Below are 20590 nucleotides of genomic sequence, written 5' to 3'. Positions count from 1 at the left end.
AAGAATATCTTCACTGTGGAGGCTTCCTATGAGAAGCAAAGGATTCTGGCCCCACTCCAGCCCCCAAGTCCAGAGTTTCATAGTTGGGAAGAGAATCCTTGTAACTTTGGAGTGTTAAAACCAGCAGGGATTGTGCCTCAGTGACATAGAGGCTGCTGGAGACCCAGGCAGTTCCTTTTAAAGTGCCAAAACACAAACTTGTACAGGCTAGCTCCCTCTGAGCTCCAGCACTGGGCAGTGGTTTTGGGGGATCCAGGGACATATGGGGTGCTCACAGGGGTCATAGTTCCTATGTTGAGACTTCCCCTATTGCAGAGCTGATGGGAAGCCATATCTGAGTTTCCATCAAACTGGCTCACACTGTTTGTTCCACCCTGGTGATCCCCTGAGATCCTGTCCCATCCAATTTGCAGCTCCAACTAAACTGTTTGCATTGGCTTTTCCATATAAATGGTCTGCCCTGGCTCAGGCTTCAGAGTTTCCTAAAATCTCTCAACTAAGCAGCAAGTGGTAATGCCCTTTACCTATCAATAAGAGGTCCATGATCCAGCAATAGAACCAGCCTTCCTTCCTTCACAGTTTGACCTCGCTAGGGCACTTCCAAGCCCAATATAAGTAGCAGCCATCTGAAGATTGCTCTTTGTGATGGATATGGACCTAAAAAAGAGCCTTAGATACAAAGTAAGGCAGTGGCTGACTTTGCAACTCCTGGGAGGTCCCAGAGCCAGTGCACCCAGTGGACAGTTTCAGATCATGCCAGACTAGAATGCTATACATCCACAAAGGACACATTCAAGGTGTGGACTGAGCACCAAAGTCACACTGAAGCAAATCCTGTTCTGTAGGGGTGTCTCTTGCATAGCATCAGCTCCTAAACTGTAGTCACAGCTGTTCCTCATAACCATTTGCCTGGAGGTCAATTCCTCCTAGTGATATCAACAGCAATCAAGGTTCAACTACAATAAGACTGTGCACACAGCCCACACAGGTGTTCACCTAGAGTGCCCAGCTCAGGTGACTGGGGAGGCTGAGCAACAGGGCCCTACAGGACACTTATTACACAAGGCCACTCTACCAATTCCAGGAGACATAGATCTAATATATAGAAACAAAAACAGGAAAGCAGACAAAATGTGGAGACAAAGAAACATGTCACCAATGAAAGAATAGAAGAAATCTCAATGAAAAGAGCAAAATGAAATGGAAGCAAGCAAACTATTGGATGCAGAGTTCAAAACCATGGTTGCTCATGGTTGATAAGGTTGCTCAAGGATCTCTATGAGAGCTTCAAGGGACTTAGTGAGACTTTCAAGGATCTTAGTGAGAATTTCAAAGACATGAAAAAGGTCCAGTCAGAAATTAAGCATACACTGAAATAAGGGGTAATTTACAGGGATTCAAATGGAGAGTAGAGGATTCTGAGATTCAAATCAGCAATTTTTAATGTGAGAAAGCAAAAAATAAGTAAAAATGAGAAGAGCAAAAAGAAAAAAGTATCCAAAAATATGAAAATAATGTAAGGAGCCTCTGGGACAATTTCAAATGTACCAACATTTCACATTATTGCGGTGCCAGAAGAAAAAGAGAGAGAGAGAGAGCAAGAAATTGAAAACCTATTTGAAGTAATAATGACAGAAAACTTCCCATACCTGGTGGAAGAAACAGACTTACAAGTCCAGGAAGCAAAGAGAGTCCCAAATAAGGGGAACCCAAAGAGTCTCACACCAAGACACATCATTATCAAAATGCCAAGGGTTAAAGACAAAGAATCTTAAAAGCAGCAGGAGAAAGAGTAGTTAGTTACCTACAAGGGAGTACCCATAGACTGTCAGCTGATTTCTCAATAGAAACTACGCAGGCCAGACGGGAGTGGTAAGAAACATTCAAGGTGATGAATAGCATGGACTTACAACCAAGATTACCCAGTAAAGCTATCATTTAGAATTGAAGGTCAGATAAAGAGATTCACAGACAAGAAAAAGCTAAAGGAATTCATCACCACCAAACCAGTATTACATGAAATGTTGAAGGGTATTCAAGAAGAAGAAAGGAGAAGAAGAGGAGGAGAAGAAGAGGAGGAGGAGGAGGCAGAAGAAGAAAAAGCCGCTGCCAATAAATACACACCTATGAACAATTAAATCTAAAAATAAAAATAAGTGGCCAAGGAATCTAATAGACAAAATAAACTGATGAATAAAATAGAACCAGAGGTATGGAAATAGGGAACAGACTGATGAATCTTAGAAGGAAGGGGGATAGAGGGTGGGAAGAAATTAGAAAGATCTTATAGGCATATGCATTACCTATGGACACAGACAATAAGGTGGTGAAGGCCTGGGGCAGTGTGGGAATGGGGAGGAGCATACAATGCGGGGAGGGACATGCAGTCATCTCCAGTACTCTAATCAATTAAGAGAACCCCTCCCCCCCCCACAGTAATCAATGATATGGAAAACACACATACATCTTATAAAGGCTAATATGCAAATAGACTGAACAACAGAACAAACAAATAACCGGTTGCTATGACTACTAGGGGGCATGCGAAGAGCATGGTGGGCATCGGCCGTGGCAGGATGGTGGAGTAGATAAGTGGGAGTGCCAGACCAAGGCAGGCCACCAGTCACTGTCATCAGGGTGAGCCTCTGGTGGTTACTAAAAATTCTTTGCTCTTGCTGCTGCAGTCCCACCTGGCGCTTGCACCTGCTGCCAGCTCCAAAGTGGCTGATCACACCCACTGCTGCCACCTGGTGTGGGCCCTGATCGCTCGGCACCATCAGCGGTTGTGAGCAGCAGCTTCCAGCCCCAGTCGCTCCTCAGGGCTTCTCCACCTCCCCTGCTCCTGAGGGGTGATCTGGGCAGCAGCTGCAGCTTGCACCCACTGACGGCACTGGTCCCAATTGCTTTGTGCCTTCAGCGGGTGAGAGTAGGGCCAGCACCATCAGCGTGTGGGAGTGGCTGTGGTGGGAGCAGGGCTTCAGGCATACAGGTGGCCGAGGGCTGCAGGGGATGTTCTGAGACCTACTCTGTGCCTACCACAGCCTCGTGGCCTACAGTTCCTTTCAAGGTGCACAAATTCGTGCACTGGGCCCCGAGTAGAAATATAATGAAAACAAAAGTTGGTTCTTTGAAAAGTTTAACAGAATTTATAAACCTTAACTTAGACTGTCTGTGAAAAATAAAATAAATAAATAAATAAGAGAGAGCAAGGAGAGAAAAAGCAAAACAAAACAATTACCAAAATTGGGAAGGAAAACAAATAAGACCCTATGGAAATTTCAAGGATCATAGGGAAAAATTATGAACAAGTTTATTCTAACAAAGTAGACAACACAGATGAAATAAAAAAAAAAAATCCTAGAAAGTGACAAATTACCAAAACCAATTTTAAAAAAGAGCTATAATTTGAATAAACCGGTAATAAGTCAAGAAATTGAATTGTTATTGATTTGTTAGTTAAAACTTTCCAACCAAGAGAAGCCCAGACCCACATTGCTTTACTGGTGAAGTATATTAAATATTACAGAATAAAATGAATGCCAGTCCTTCCCAAACTCCTTGAGAAAACTTGAGAAAGCAGATGGTGTGGGACAAAATGAATAAAGCACTCTTCACAGCTCAGTAAGAAGATGGTAAGTACATTTAAAAATGGACAAAAGATTTGAGTAGATATTTCCCTGAAGGATGTATACAAATGACTAACAAGTTTGTGAACATACGTTCAGTATCATTAGCCACCAGAGAAATGCAGACCAAACCACATGTGATGCCTCTGTGCACCCACTGCAATGGCTGACGTAGAAAAGTCAGCGGTGTCGCGTCTTGGCAGGGATGGGGAAGGCTGGGACCCTGTGGACTGCTAAATGGTGGGAATGATAAGTGGTGTAGCCACTTGACAAACAGTTTGGTGGTTTCATAAAACAGTAAACATAAATTTACCAAATAACCCAGCAATCCCACTCATAGGAATCTATCCCAAAAGAAAGAAAAGCAGGTGTCTACAGATAGACATCCATAGCTGCTCATAGCTGCCATATTCATAGTAACAGAGCTGGGAAAACCTAAATATATGAATCCACTGTTGTGGAGGTAAACAGAATTTAGTACATCCATCCAAGGAAATGCCATTTGATAAAAAAGGAACAACTGCTGATGTATGCTACAACTTGCATGGGTCTCAAAAACATTAAGCTCACTGAGAGAACTCAAATGCAAAAAATTACATATGGTATGATTCTATTTGTTTGAAATGCCCAGAAAAGGTAACTCTGTGGAGACAGAAAGTAGATTAGTAGTTGCTTAGCGTGAAGGTAGGAATAAAGATTAACTGTAAATTAGAGGGAACTTTTGGGGGATGACCGCAGGTCCTAAAACTGTATTGTAGAGACGGTTGCCCACCTTTATAAGTACACTAAATGATTGCATTGTATACTTAGGGTAGTGAACTTTATGGTAAGTAAATTACACCTCAAGAAATCTACGTGTTTCTAATTAGAGCATATGCCCCATCGGGCCTCAAGGACCGTCATTGGAGATGTGGGGGGTTGTGGCTGGGTGGCCAGAGGCTGGAGAGCAGCCTGCAGAGTTCCTGGGGATGCTGAGATTCCTGTCTGCCTTTCCACGTTACCACGCGGTGCCAGGGGCTCGGGCAGCTCCCTTCCCCTCCCGGCCTCCTCCTTCTCTTGCCCCGTTCTGAGCTGGTGCTGACCGAGGCTGGAAGTACAGGGAGGGCATTATCCCAGCCTGCCCTCATTGGGGTTTGGGATTCCTACTAGAGGTCAGGTCTGACCGCAGTCCCTAAATGCTGTCCCCTCGACCAGTGGGTGCCGTCAGCAGGACTGGTTGGGGGCCTGTGTTGAGCTCTCCCTGTGGTCCTGGCTTCTGTTGGGCCAGCCACAGGCCTACATGCCTCTGGAAAGCCTGCCTGTACTCCACTGCACCCCGAACCCTAAGGGGCTGGCCCTGCTCCCCAAACCTGGAAATGGGCTGCACTGACTTCCACTGTCTGCGTAGATTAGAGCCTGGTTAGAACCTCATGCCGATTTGACTAGATGCAGCCCAGGTGCTTGTCACTGTACCTCACTGTGACAGTCAGGCTGTGCCTCGGCTGTGTGCTCCCACCCTGTCTGGCCAGCAGCTGCAGATCCTGGCTTCATCATCTGAGCTGTGGCAGTGGGCAGCGGGGACCCAGGTGTCTCAGGTTTGATCCAGACAAATGTCCTTCTCGGTCCTCTAACCAGTCCTCTGAAGGGAGAATGGCAGCGAGCACAGGACCAGCGCTAGGTGCCGGGGGAGGGATCCTCAGGAAGGGACCAAATGCTGGCGGAGCCTGCAGTCACTGGTGGGGCCTTGTCAAGTGCCTGGGCCAGAACCCGGAGACTCTAGAGAATTCTATGGCTTGTTGAGAGAAGTTAACGGAAAGAAAACAAGTCTCATCCTGAGTTTGTGTCACCCATGAAGTCGGAAGTTGCCCTGACCTTCAGGATGGGAAGCGCTTTTTCCCACGGCCAGTGTCCTGGAGCAGAGCCTGCCCCTTGGACCCGCCTCCCAGGGACACAGCTCTGATCACAGCCTGACGTCCCGCCGCCCAGCGAAGCAGCTCAAACGCCATGCACCATGTGCATGCAGCTGTGATGGGTCCCCACCCTCCACACACGAGTGGGTTCAGATGTCTTCCTTCCTGTAGGTCATGTGCAAGCCCGTTGAGCGAGAATGGACAAGGGCCCGGAAGAGGCGGTCCCCAGCTGGGCATTTCCTGACCCTTAGTTTGACCTCTTCTTCGGGGTTTGAGATGACAAAGTATTTGCAAACGGGAGACATTAAACGATGTCACCTGTGCCGATGGCAGCTACAGGTGCAGCAGGCAAGCCTTCTGCATGCTTCTGGTGCCCACTTTCTCACACACGTGGGCGAGACTCCCTGTGTTGGTTGAGCCACAGGACAGCTTCTCTGCTTTTGAGCTCAGTTTGAAGCATTTTCTGAGCCATGGCATATTTGTAAACCTACCCCAACAATCGAAGTATGGGATCTAATTAACAAATGATTCACTCAGGATCTTGGAATGAAAGCAGGCTTACAATTCCAAAAGAATCCGAAGCTGTGTGCCCGGAGGTGGATGTGTACGCCCCGCTCTGTTGGTGCAGGACTGAGTAACGCAGTGTTACTGTCCTTCCCTGACAGGCATCTGCTGTGGTAGCTCCGGGTTCTGCGGCCGGGCTGCCTGTGCTGTATCCGGTTGCTGTGTGTCGTTGAGCAGTTTGTCACTGTTTCTGATAAGATGCGACGATGATGCCCTAGCACCATGGTCAGCAAACTGCAGTTTATGAGCCACATGTGGCTCTTTGGCCCCTTAAATGAGGCTCTTTCACAAAATATCACATGGGGTGTGCACATACAGTGTGATTGAAACTTCGTGGCCCATGCGCAGAAGTCAGTTTTCGGCTCTCAAAAGAAATGTCAATCGTTGTACTGTTGATATTTGGCTCTGTTGACTAATGAATTTGCGGACCACTGCTCTAGCACATAGTGCTGCTGGGCGGATTAAATGAGTTAGTGCCTGGTGAATGGTGAGATCCATGCAGGTGGCTCTGTTATTCAGTCAGTACTTATGAGTGAGTCTTCTGCACAGGACGCCTGTAAGGCTGCAGAGCAAGGTCGGAATAACACGGCCCAGACTTTCGAGGCCTGTGTCACATGGGAGACCCAGAGAGGCAATGTTATGGCAGCACCTTGGGGCCCACAGAGCTGTCATGGCACCCAGAGGAGGTTTTCCTAACAGTATAGGGGCCTGGGTGACAGGGGAGGTGAGCTGTGGGTCCAGCATGAAGGATGAGTGTCCCAGGAGAAGAGGACTAGCTTGGGCAGGCGCAGAAGCAGGGAAAAGGCCGGGCTGAAGGGATGGCTCCTGGAGCAAAGAGCCTGGCGGTTTGGGCAGAGCAGGAGGCAGGAGATGGGAGGGGGCAGGCGGGTGCCTGGGGACGGCAGTCTATTATATATATATATATATATATATATATATATATATATATATATATATTATTGATTTTTTATAGAGAGGAAGGGAGAGAGATAGAGAGCTAGAAACGTCCAAACCGGTTCCAGCGGGACGGCAGTCTATTAACAACAGTAACCAAGCCTCACTGTTATCCCATCCACGTTCGGGCCACAGGGCCCAGCAAGGACATGTACCGCCTTCACTTCCCACAAGCCCGTCAGTGGGTGCTGGGCTGGGCCTGTTCGATAGATGAGAACTGACAGGAGAGTGGATGATGCCCGCTCAGGCCCCTGGCCACAGAGCTGACGCGGCCCCAGGTGCGCATGGAAGCTGGGCGCCCTGTGAGTCATCACACACAGGAGCCAGGAGGAGGTGCTGTAGGAAGGCGGGCCGCACAAAGAGCAGTGGGAAGGGCTCGGCTGTGGGTGCGGGTGCAGAGCTGCCTGTGCCTGGCCCCGCATTCAAGGACTCAGAGAAGATTCCAGAATAATGATGATAATGACATAATAACAATATTATTGGTAAGATGTCATTAAAAGTTCACTATGTAAGACATTTCAGGGGCGTCACAGGAGTGAGTGGCACCATTCATCCACCTCGAAAGTGAGGTTCTGCCCCTTTAAGCAGCTCCTGGCAGGTGGCATCGGTTGGCCTCGTGTATTCCAGTGGCAGGAGGGGCCGTGGGAGCCCGGTGCGATGCCAGGAAGCCTGCCTTGTTTGTCTGAGCCTTGGCCTTGGTCAATGGCAGCGGCCCTGGGGGTGGAGACCTGTTATTGTTGATGCCAGTGAGTTGCCACCATAGTTGCTGAGACCAGCTTTCCTCCGTGGACATTTGGCACTTTCCGGTGTGGGGTTCAAGGCCGTGGGGTAGTGAGCGAGCCGCATGCAGCCTTGGCAGAGGGAGCACGGAGAGCTTGGAAAGGAACTGAGGGGCCCAACCCTCCGGGACGCGGGTCAGGGTCCCCGGGTGCGGCCTGGAGTGCAGGCAGGAGGGAGGAGGCGTGGGGCGCTCCGGAAGGTAATGGGATCAGCTAAAGGACGACTTTGAAGGCCTTTGTGGAGTCGCAGGATCAGGCGGAGGAGGTCCGGGACGCCGGTCTGGACAATGCTGGCAGGACGAGCGCTCACCTCCCTCTGCCCCACTCACAGCTTCCCACGGGCTTCCTGGGATGGTCCTGGCATCCCAACGTCCGGTCAGACCCGCCAATCTCTGCAGCCGGGACAGGCACTGTGCCAGGGATGAGGAGTGCCCATCAGCAGCAGCAGGAAGATTGAACAGCACTTGAGGCAGCATCTGACTGAGCTCCTGTGCTGAGGCCAGAGATCGCCCTGGACTAATGGGGTGACAGTTAGATGTATGAGGGCCAGGGCCCCTCCAAGAGCAGCTGTGCAGCCCAGGTGAGCCCGAGGGAGTGAGGACGACCCTGAGAGAGTGAGGCTGCGCTGACCCGGGCCGGAGCACAGCCAGGCAGCTAGTGTGAGGCCTCTCGCCTTCGGTTAGGAAGGGGTTGTGGCTGGGCTTTGGCTTCTCTCACAGGGCAGCTCGGTTTATGCTGCCTCACTTGCGTTTTCTGATTCCCAGCCCTGAGCTCTAAGGGCGAGGTGGACTCTCCCTTGCCTGCCTCCATTTGGGCACTGGCACCCCTTCTTCCAGAAAATTCCAGGGACAGGAGCATGCTACTCTCCCTTGCTGCCCACTCTCAGGCTGGGTGGGCCCTGAGTCTTGGGCCCCAGCCACAGGTGATCAGGGAGGCAGCTAAGTGATTAGGGGTGATCTGGCAGGCAGGCGAGTGGTTAGGGGCTATCAGGTAGGCAGGCAGAGAGGTTAGGTGTGATCAAGTAGGCAGGCGAGTGGTAAGGGGTGATCCGACAGGCAGGAAGGCAGATGGGTTAGGGATGATCAGGCAGGCAGGTGAGCAGTTAAGGGCAATCAGGCAGGTAGGCAGGCAGGCAGGCAGGCAGGCAGGCGAGTGCTTAGGAGCCAGTGGTCCTGGATTGCAAGAGGATGTCTGATGGCCAGTTTAGGCCCAATCCCACAGGGATTTGGCAGTCAGACCTGAATGGGTCCCAGATTGTGAGAGGGTTTTAGGCTGGGCTGAGGGACTCCTCCCTTGTGCACAAATTTTGTGCATTAGTTCTCTAGTCTATAATAATAAAAGCGTAATATTCTAATTAGACTGGATGATGTTCCAGGCAAAGCCGGGGCTGTGAGGGCTGAGCCTCTTGCACAAATTTTGTGCACTAGGGGTGGGGGGGGAATCCCCCAGCCTGGCCATCGCCCTGTCACAGTGCGGGAGCCCTGCAATCCATCACCCCAAAGAGGTAGGCCATGCCCACCCACCCAGGGCTCCTCTGTGGATTGCCCCAAATAGATAGGGGGGCAGGGACAAAAGCCTCATGCCCCCTGGTTGGCACATGGGTCCAGGGATGGGGAAAAAGCCTCATATCTCTGGGCTGGCATAGGGGTCAGGGACTCAAGCCTCATGTCTCTGGGCCAGCTCAGGGGTGGGGACATCCACCATCTTGCCTTTTTACATAGAAAACCAAGATGCCGGATGCTGAGTGCCTTTCCCTGGGTGGGGGTGTCAGCAGCTCCTCAGCCGCCACTCTGGGTGATCCTGGGAAGGAGCTGATGCTCTGTGATTGAAGACAGCTCTCGGGTGACCTCACTTAGCCTCCTGAAGGCCGGGTGGCGGCAGCAGGAGCGAGCACGGACAGTGATGGGCCCCTCGGGGCTCCCAGACCACTCCCAGGTCCTGCTCATGAGACGGGAACTGCTGGGGTTTGATCTCATGAACCACACAGCTGTGAGTTGGGCGCTCAGGCAGAAGTTTACAGGGATTCTCATATCCTACTAGCCACGCTAGACTGTGCAGCCAGTGGGACCAGGTGTAAGCCACACAGCTGTCCGCCCCCAGACAGTGTGGACGGGCTGGCCCCAGTGTCTCCAGGGACACTGGACTTTCTCATCTCATTGTCCCACCTTGGCCCAGGGTCAGGGCAGACCTGCACACATCCCTGAGATGAGCAGAGCCGGTCCCAGTTCAGCGTGAGGACGGGGTACACTGGGAGCCTGGACACTACTGCGTCCTCCCTTTCCCTGGAACAGAACGCCTTTGCCTCACCAGGACCCTTTTCCTCCACAGCTCAGGGGAGACTGTCACCAGCGTGACCAGCCTGGCCCCCTTGCAGCCCAAGAAGGGCAAGCGGCGGAAGGAGAAGGCTGACGTTCCCCCCGAAGTCCCCGCCAAAGGTAGGCAGCGGCATGCCTTCCCGGCAGAAGGCACCGTGGCTGGCCCGGCAGTGGGCCAGGCGTGTGACATGGCGTCAGGATCGGGAGAGGAGGCGGTGGAGGACATGACATCTGTGATCATACGGTCCAGAGAACCCCACCGAGATTCTGGTCACAGCCGAGCCCCATCCCCGGGGTGGGTGGGGAGGTCCGTTGGGCCAGCGTGGCGTTAGCTGGGAGGGGAGGTTAACATCCACAGACTGACTCCGCAGTGGACTTCACTTTCAACTACCAGCCCGCTCTGCACACAGTGGGGAGGGGCAGGGGGGCCCATCTTCTTGGTTCGCTCAGGGGAAGGGGGCCCTCTGATTGTTTTAGAGACGTAAGCCCTGTAGGTAACTTACTTTGGACTCGTTCTGAGGATGAAAGGAAGGTTATTCTTTGATTCCAGTTGTGACTTAGAGGAACATAAACGAGGAGGATGGGTGTTTCTGGAGGAGAGAAAATAACTGGCCAATGCAAGAGAAGTCCAGACTTCAGGGAATTGGAAGTGTAGTTGGAAGGACCAGGATTGCCCAGTGAACCATTTAAAAATGAGGCACGATGCATTTTGTCCCTCAGTTGGGATCCCAGGGTGTCCTCCAGGGACACTCGGAGCCCTGGGCTGGGTCTGAGCTGTCCCCGGAGGGGCTTGTGCCTGCGAGGCACAGGAGTGAGGATAGGGGAGGGGCAGAGCCCTGCCTCGGCGACAGTGAGCTGCTGCATGTCCCATTCAGTCAGCGCAGTGGGTGCCCTCCCTGAGGGGTCCCGGAGTGTGAGAGGGTGCAGGCCGGGCTGAAGTGACCCAAGAGCCATGTAGTAGAGCCTGGCTTTGAAGTGAAGCGTGCCTGACTTTCAAGGCCAAGTTCAAGCCTCAGATCATCCATAAACTAGTTACGTGGGGAAGGCCTCAGTGTCTCCCTCAGTTTCCGCCCTCCCTGGTGACCAGTGAGAACTGCTGTCCGCGTTGGTGTGCAGCAGGCCCGCAGGACGGTACCACACGGCCTCGACCTGCCCTCCTCCTTCTCCCTGACTGCCTGACCGCCTGACCACCTGACCGCCTGCAGAAGCAGTGTTTGACGGGACTGGATGACGGGAGGGATGGGCATGTCCAAAGCCTAGAAGGGCCACCCCCGGTACCCCGATCCCAGCCCAGAGTTCTCCACGGGGCGGGAGGAGTCCAGGAGTGCACAGAGGGTATCTGTGGTGCTCCTGGTGTGTGGGTGTGGGGAGCCCGGGAGGAATCCCGAGCTGAACGCTGACTGACTCCCACAGCGCCCACCACCGCCACGCCCCACAAGCTGAAGCTGCTGAAGCCACAAAGGAGAGACGCCTTGGTGAGTGAACCAGTGTGGCTCCTTGTCCCCGAGCCTTGCACACACTTCAGGCCCAGTGGTCCCTTGTTGACCCGAAGCCTGTGGCGACTCCTGGTGCTGTGCCTGGGCGGGGGGCACTATGCCCAGGAGTGGTTGCTGTGCCTGGGCAGGGGGCACTATGCCCAGTGTGGTTGCTGTGCCCAGGTGGGGGCGCTGTGCCTGCTCACCAGCCCTGGCACCGCTCCTCTACCTGCCTAGTCTCCTCCCGGCTTCTCTGCAATCCAAGTGCAGTCCTTACCCTAAGGGCTGCTTTCCTCAGGAGAAGGAAGAAGTCACCCTCACGAATATGTAAGTAGGAAGTGGACCTGCTTGTATAAATGTACCCGTAACCACAGTGAAGAACTTAAATGATGGTGTCACTTATATTCTGAAATAATTGTAGATTACAGAGGAGGTGAGCTAGTCCGTGTCTGTCCCCCAGCCCCACTCCCCTGTGGGAGCGCCTTCCCCAGCCGCAGGGCGCCCTCAGAGCTAGGCACTCCCCTGCTCATCATGTCCACCACCTCAGATCTGTCCCTCACCACCTCAGATCTGACCGAGGCCAGCAGTCCCTCACTGCTGTCTCCCTGGACCGGAGCCGGAGAGGCCCTGCAGTCGGTGCCACACCCCTCGCCTTCCTCAGGAGTCCCTGCCCTGTCCTGTCCGCCCAGGCCTCAGAGTTCTGAAGAGCAGTAGCCAGTTAACACTGCTCAGAATGTCCTTGATTTGTGTTCCTCTGAGCTCCTCTGATGACTGGAATGGGTTAATGGGTTGTAGATCTGGGGAAGAACAGCCCAGAGGAGCATGATGCCACTGCAACTTACTCCCGGCGGGAGGGTAGGGGTGGGGGGGTGGGGGGTTGGGGGGGGAGTTGTGTCACTCCTCATCACCCGCTTGCGGTGCTGTCTGCAGGCCTCTTCAGTGTCAAGTTACTGTTTTCTTGGTCCAGGGTCTATTAGAATCCACTCTTGGAGTTCACACTCTAAAACACATGTGTCAAACACAAGGCCCGCGGGCCAAATCCAGCCCGCCAAGCCTTGCAATGTGGCCCGCACCGCGCTGTCATCACTGCACTCCGCTGTCAGTTTATGACATTGTCAGTTTATAACTGTTCAGTAAACCATTCGGCCCGCGATTTAGGCTGGATTTTAGATTTTGGCCCTTTCTCTGATTGAGTTCGACACCCCTACAAAAGGAGGGGAGTTAAGCTCCACCTCCTGAGGGAGCAGTTGCAAAGAATTTGTAGACCTGTCAAAACCACCACAGTAGTTAATATTTTGTCCTGTCTGGGTAGTCCAGATCTTGATGTGCAAAGTTGTGGGTTCAATCCCTGGTCAGGGCACATACAAGAAGCAACCAATGAATGCATAAACAACTGGGACAACAAATCGATGTTTCTCTCGCTCTTTTTCTCTGTCTCTAAAATCAATCAATCAATAAAAATTTAAAATAAGTAAATATTTTAGGGGAGATCCATCAAGGCTATGCAGATATTCTTGGTCCACTACCTTAGCATTCATCGGTGGAAGTTGTTACGGTGTGTTAATGGTGATTTGCTATTTTCCTCAATCTGTCCGCATTTACTATTTGAAATTCTTTTCAAAGGAGCAGATGGACCCCTTCCCTTATCTATTTATTCACTAATTTCTTTATATCAGTGTTCGTGTTGGGTATTTTATGGTCTTCGTTTCTAATCATACTGTTGCTTATTATTGTTCATCGGTTGTGCAGGAGAGAGAGGGAGAGAAACTGGCAAAGCTATTCTGAAATTTATACGAGCTGCCAAGGGCCAAGCTGCTCTTGAAGGAAAAGGACCCAGAAGTTAATACCAACTCCAAAGGATTACATTGAAGCACAATAATTCAGTATGGTGCTAGCACAGAGGTAGACAAATAGACCAACGAACAGAATCAACAACTCCAAACCGATCTACATGTCTGTCCTCATTGATTGACTACAGAAGTGGCATCACAGTGTGGGGTGAGGTAATGGGCCTCTTGGACCATCTAAGCCACGGAGTAGCAGAGCCCCTACCTCACACCACACACGGACTAAAGAAGGAGCAGAGACTGAAGGAACAAGGAAAAAACAGTTTCCTAAAGATAGCATGTCTCCCGAACGCCGGGGTAGGCACAGGTTTGTTAGACATAAAAGAAAAGATGGGAGCATTTGGGTTATGTTGGAATTTAGAAGGTCTGTTCTGATTAAAGCTGTGAATACATGAATGAAAAGACAGGCCAGAGAATGTCTGACAAAGGACAGTCTAGAGTACAGGACACCAGTGAAGCAAGAAGTGACAGCGTCACAAAAAGGGGAGAGTCAGAAACGTGCACATCATAAAGAAGAGGTGCACATACCATAAGTTCATGAAAATGGTTCCCCTCACTGGCATCATGGAGACACAGGTGGAAGGCACGGAGCAGTTCACTCCACCAGGGGGCTAACACAGAATACTTGCACTTTTATGTCTGTTTTTCTCTGAGCCATTTGGAATTTAGGAACGAACCAGTTCTGTTTGTCAGATTCTTTTTTATTTTCTTTGTTTTAGATTTCAGTAATCTTTGCTTGCTAGTTTCATTGGTCTTAGCACTACCTTGTAAACAACTGTTTAAACTTAGCCTTTACTTTCTGGAGTTCAGTGTCTTCCCCTTCATCACCATCTGCCTGTTACAGTTGAGGAGTTTGTCTGGAGGGAAATCCAGATCACAAATGTTCCCACTGTGCTCTGGAAACGTGCTAAGTGTGATATGTGCACACCCATTTATATCACATTCCACTCAAAATAAACGCCCAACTCCTACCTGACCTACAACCCCTGTGTCATGTAAGCCACATATGTAAGTCATATGTTCTTAGTGGTGACAGTAAGGACGTGAAAAGAAATAGATGAAACCAATTTTAATAATATGGCTTATTTAACCCATTATCTCAAAGATATCATCACTCAAACATACAATCAATATAAAGTTATAGTGAAACGTTTGACAGCTTTTGTTCTGCTGAATCTCCAGAACCCAGTGTGCGTGCTCCACGTGCAGCACCTCAGGGCAGGGCCACCCTTCAGGTGCTCAGGAGCCGCATGTGGCTGGAGGCTGCCGTGTCAGTCAGCACAGCCCTACGCGGTCTGGACCCCATTACCTCTCGGACACAATTTTTACTGTCTCCCCCTCCCCTTTCCCCTTCCCCTCCGGCCACACTGGCCTTCCTGCTAGTCCTTAAACACCCAAAAGGTCTGCCAGGGCCTTTGCAGCCGCTGTCCACTCTTCCTGCCCACCCTCCGCCTGTGGCTTACCACTCTCCCCCACCCCCCGCCCCTGGTCTCTATTCACATACACTCAGTGCAGAAGCTTTTGAAGATCCTGATTCAAACACGGCACTGCTGATGGCTCGCCCCTCAGAGGCGCCCTCACAAACGTATGTTTACCTGTTCACTTCCGCTCTCCTGCCAGAATGCAGTCTGCGCAGGCAGGGAGCTCGCCTGTGGCCGGGGCTGGTGCCCATGCCCAGCACAATGGCCAGCAGGTGGAAGTGTCGGTGATGCTGATGCCAGCTCTGCCTTCTGCTTTTGCCCGTGGGGACGGTGAGAGGCGGTGACTTATGGAAGGTCAGCAGCTATGGGTGGCAGGCAGACTTGAACCTGGGTCCTTCTGAACCGGAATGTAAAGTGCGAACCTGCTCCCTGGAGGATTGGCCTCGGAGTGGAATCCGGGTCTCTGTGTTCGGCTGATGTCTTTAGTGGTCCAGCCTTGCCCACCCTTGCCTCTCTGGGCCCCGGTCCCCCCTTCTGTTGGAGAAGCTGGCTCACCTGTTTTCCAAAGGCAGCCTTTGGCCCGCCGTGCATTGTGGGCTCAGTGTGAGTTCATCAGACATTCTTCACCAGTTCTGCTCTGTGGACACTCATTCCTGAGTGCGGCGGCAGAGGTCTCGCCGGTTCCAGCAGATCTCAGGCACACAGTCGGCCTTCGGGGCCAGGCTGAACACAAGGAGCACCTCTCCTGTGCCAGTCCTCCCTCTGCCTGTGAGCACCCAGCGTCCCACCCTGAGACACAGTCTCCCTGAGATGGACAGGCTGAGCCCACCGCCTCTCAACTGTGCAGGCCACGGCAGGTTAGGATGGGCCTGCACGTATCTCTCAGCTCTTTCATTTTTAATTCGGATATTTATTAGTCTCATGAGTGGCTGTGCCTTGTAAATGTCGCGCCTTCCATCCTCTCTAAGGAGCCTAAAGACCTGCTGTTTCTATCCAGCTCTCACCACGGCAACAACAGGAGCAGCTACTGCTGATGTCTGCCGCCGTACCTTTTCACGCCCTTACTCTCACCACTAGAATACACGACACCAATGAAGCAAGAAGTGACAGCGTCATAAAACACGGGAGAGTCAGAAACGTGCACGTCATAAAGAAGAGGTGCACATACCATACGCTCGTGCAAATGAGTCCCCTCACTGGCTCATGGAGACGCAGAGATACTTTTTAATGGCATCACATTAACCCCGCAGTGAGCCCCGCCCGCCCTGGGTTTGCGTGTGAGGACACAGTGTAAGGCACATGTTCAAACACAAGGCCCGCGGGCCAAATCCAGCCCGCCAGGCCTTGCAATGTGGCCCGCACCGCGCTGTCATCACTGCATTCCGCTGTCAGTTTATGACATTGTCAGTTTATGACTGTTCAGTAAACCATTCGGCCCGCGATTTAGGCTGGATTTTAGATTTTGGCCCCTTCTCTGATTGAGTTCGACACCCCTAGTGTAAGGAAAGGGAGTTCCTGCGACTCCCAGGGCAGGACCCCTCTTGGGGCCACAGTGCCGCCCGTGGACGGCCCTTTGCGGTGTCCTCAGTCATGAATGGGTCACTTTCTGCTGTCCACTGCCAGGGGGTCCCCACGTTCATTGATCCGTTACATAGACACCAGCTGTGCACCTGCCTGTTGGGCCTGGGATGCTGCCTCAGCAGTTCCAGCCATTTTAAAACCGTGGCCTCCACAGTGTTTTCAGAGCTGATGCTGGTCCTGACTACTGGTTTCCATGTTGACTTTTTTTTTTTTTTTTTTTTTTTTTGTGTGTGTGTGTGTGTGTGTGTGTGTGTGTTTGAGATTTTTCACGGGAAGTAAGTCCTGGGCAGTTCTGTTGCACTTCAGCACTTCAGAGTCTTTGTTTTATGGAAGTGCTCCCAAGAATAGTGTTTTAAATTCCAAGATATAAAAAGACTTAACATTTTCTTTACCAACAAGAAACAAGTGAATTTGGGAACTGGTTTTCAGTTACTACAAAGCACAGTCGGGAGGCGCTGATGGGAGATGCCGCTGTCTGAGCAGTGGTCCAGGCCTTGCCTGCAGGTTTTAGTTAAACTAAGATTTATTTTCCCAGGAGGCAGCATCGACCCGGCTCACGCTGGTCAATGTTTGCCTCTCAGATCAATAAGGCTTGATGCCACTGAGACTAAAGTCAATAGTTACTTGACTCACGCAGACTTTGGTGGGTAATTCAGAAAATAGCTTGGAGGCATCTTTTTGGGGGGCCTTTGGTGCCACTTTAGGCATTTAATTCTGTAGTTTTTCATTTTTCCACAATCTTCCAGGAGCGGCCAGGCCTGAGCCCAGTAGTCCTTTGGCCTGGCATGATGGTGATACGGGCTGACCTGACAGGAGAGACCAGCCTGCCCGCTGCCTCCACGGACCCATTGACGGGGAGGGAGAAGCTCAGTTCACTGAGCACCTACTGGGTGCCAGCTCCTCTGCCAGGGCCTTTATGGCCCATTTCCCATCTCAGTGTGCACATCAGCTCTTGGTGGAGCTCCGTGTCCAGGCAGACTCGAGGAGCTGGGCCTTGTGTGTCACCCACAAAGCGCTAGCGAGCGGCAGCCCTGCGTAAGGTCCACGGCAGAGTGGGGCTGGGGAGGAGCATATGCATCAGCGACTGACCGTGGCTGCAAGTTAAAATGAGAGGACTTGAGAAGCAAAGAGAGGCAAGAAAGGCATTGTAAACATTTTATCATCAAGGTGTGGAAACTGCCCTCCACATTTCTAACAAAACAGCCAAACACAGCACCTGCCTCCACAGCTGGCCAGCAGGTGCTGAGGCCACTGGCCGCGCAGGCGCTTTGCCGGTCAGCTGGCCTGAGGCCCTCAGCTGGTCCGCGCCTGTGCAGCAGGAGTTCTCGTCCCAGTGCCGTGTTCCTCATCCTCCGGGCAGGGAGCGCTTCCACACAGTTCACACGTGTAGTGTTCCCTTCATCGGGGGAGGGACCCTGGGGAGCCCCTGGGAGCCTCCTGGGACGCCTTCCCTCCCCTTGGTGGGTGTCCCCGCACTCCAGATCCCAGCACCCTTGGTGCTGATTCCCCCTGATTCCCACGTGTCAGGAAAGGCTGTCCCTGCCTCCGGTCTGGGAGAGAGCTGAGAAAGGCCGGGCCCTGTTTATTCACTCTCATGGGCCGGGCTGGGGGAGAGACCCCAGGGGAGAGAGGCAGACCTCAGCCTCCAGCCGCCAGCAGCCAAGGACACATCACTTTAAGACACCAAAGCTGATCGGGAGGGGAGAGCTGTCACCTCGGGGCTAAATCACTTTTCTGCCCTCCTCACGGAGGTGGCCCTGCCTGCTGGTGCAGGGAAGGCATCCTGGCGCCCTCAGCCCTGGGTGCAGGGAGGCCGCACTCCTGCTGCAGGAGAAGGTGATTCTTGTGAGCAAAGACGGAGACAGAAAGTTGGAACTTCCTGGGCTGTGGTCCCGTCTGTTTCCCAGGGTCCTCCTGCATCCTATCTCTCTTGTTCCCGTCCCTCCCCAACGTGGCTGCCTAGGGGTTTGCCTGCATCCCAGCTCTGTCCATGTCATTCCCCCTCCAGGAGGAGGCGTGGCTTGCTGTGAAGGCAGGGCACACAGGCCTGCATCTGTCTCCTGCTCTGCCTGGCACCCCATTGGCCCAGGTCCTCTTCCCAGTGGCCCCAAGGCCTGTGTCCTGCCCACCCACAGGGCTGGCAACTCCCCTGCAAGATTGTTCACTCACCACGTGCTGTGTGAGGCCTCCCGCCCCTCAGGCCACTTTCCCACAAACCTAGGTTAGCCCAGAGGTCAGAATTAATGGCCGTGTGGGCCACGCCCTTCCCACCACCAGCCCTGGTGACACGTCTCAGTTCATCTGTTCTCTCTGCTTCCTGGATGCACCAATGCCCTGTCCCTGGAGGCAACATGGCTCCCGGCCATCGCCCAGCTACCGGCACTCCTCCGGCCGGTGGCCACTCCCAGGCGGGCAGGCTGCTGCCTTCCCTACTTCGACAGTGCTGGCGGCTCAGTTCCTTTCCCCTTGAATGCACAACCTATGCAGCCCGTTTTCTCTCCAACCTGGGTCTGCGAGATACTTCCAAACTGGTTCTGACTGGTTGTGGGACTCTCCCCTGGGAGCTGTCACACGGCTACAGTGGCCTAGCACACTGCACCTCCTCACTGCCGCCTGCAGCGCCTGCAGCCCTCCTCGGAGTGGCTGTCCTGTCCCGGGTCTAGCTGCCTCCTCCCTCAGCCCTGTTCCTGAGGACCCAGCCTGCCTGTTACGTTTTGGGGTGCCCAGCCTCAACCCTTTCCTCCTGTCACTGCCCAGCTGGCTCACACGCTCACCACCTCCCTGTCCACCTTCCGCCAGGGCCTCTCCTGGGCCCACAGCACCTGGACTCACCCGTACTTCAGTGCTTCCCCCTCCACCTTGACGCGTTCACCCGCCTGACCTCACTTTCTCCTTGCGGGAACCATGTGACCCTCCCTTTCTTACTCTGCGCAGGCCAGATGCATGTAGCAGTACAGACGCAGGAACTGTTCTTTAATTGTGCTGCAATAGTAGCCTAAGATCTGCCGTCCTGTTGTAAGTGGACGTCGAGTAGTGTTAGGACATTCACGTTGTTGTGCCAACTATCTCCAGAAATCTTTCATCCTGCCGATCTGTGCTCATCCAGCTCTCTCTCCTCCGCAGCCCGCAAACCACCCTCCACTTCCTTCACTCTGACTGCTCCTCTAGGCGTCCCACGTGAGTGGCCTCCCTCAGTGTATGTCCGTGATGGCTTATTTCACTTGGTCCGATGTCATCAAGGATCATTCATGTTGCAACATGTGTCTGAATTTCCTTCTTTCCAAGGAGGAGGGATACTGCATTGTGTGTCCACGCCTCATTCTGCTCACCCATCTGTCAGTGGGCTCTTGGGTTGCTACTGGGAATAGTGCTTCTGTGAATATGGATGTGCAAGCCTCTCTGAGTACCTGCTTTCAATCCTTTGGTATATATACCTAGAAGTGCAATCACTGAAGTAAAATCATACGGTAATTCTGTTTAATGTTTTGAGGAAATGAAACGATACTGTTTTCCATAGCTGCTGTACTAGTTTCCATTCCCACCAAGGGAATGTTGGTGCGTAAGGTTCTGATTTTCCTACAGCCTCTCCAACACTAAGTACTTAGCTTTTTTATAAAAGCCACGTGATGGCCGTGAGGTGGCATCTCACTGTGGTTTTCATTGTTGTTTCCTTGATGATCAGCGGTGCTCTTTTTGTTGTTGAATTGTAGGAGTTGTTTATATATATATACTAGAGGCCCAGTACACCAAATTCATGCACGTGGGGGTTGTCCCTTAGCCTGGCCTGCACCCTCTCGCAGTCCGGGATTCCTGGGGGGATGTCTGACTAGCTTACTGGGCATAAGCCACCAGTCAGACATCCTTAGATTGCCCTGGAGGCAGGAGAGGCTCCCACCACTGTTGCTGTGCTTGCCAGCCCTGAGCCTGGCTTCTGGCTGAGTGGTTGTCCCTTTTTGGGAGCACACTGACCACCAGGGGGCAGCTCCTGCATTGAGTGTCCCCTGGTGGTCAGTGTTCATCATATGCAAATGATCAAATGGTCATTCCACCATTTGATCATTTGCATATTAGCCTTTTATTATATAGGATATTTGGATATTCAACTCTTATCAGACACATAATTTGCGAGTATTTTCACC

The 20590-nt window shown here is 52.3% G+C and overlaps 1 protein-coding gene across 1 annotated transcript in view; it reads left to right on the top strand.

Moving 5' to 3' along the window:
* The window catches only part of VSTM4 (V-set and transmembrane domain containing 4), an 86022-nt gene that overhangs the window by 49577 nt on the left and 15855 nt on the right, over positions 1-20590 (top strand). The window contains exons 6-7 of the mRNA XM_084904715.1: positions 10141-10247; positions 11541-11602. Coding sequence (XP_084760841.1) covers positions 10141-10247; positions 11541-11602 — 169 coding nt within the window. The remainder of the gene's footprint in view (positions 1-10140; positions 10248-11540; positions 11603-20590) is intronic.

Source organism: Pipistrellus hanaki (genome assembly GCF_964339955.1).
Source record: "Pipistrellus hanaki genome assembly, chromosome: 14".
Classification (NCBI taxonomy): Eukaryota; Metazoa; Chordata; class Mammalia; order Chiroptera; family Vespertilionidae; genus Pipistrellus; species Pipistrellus hanaki.
Note: the sequence above shows the minus strand (reverse complement) of the source record. Positions and strands in the feature narration are given on the sequence as shown.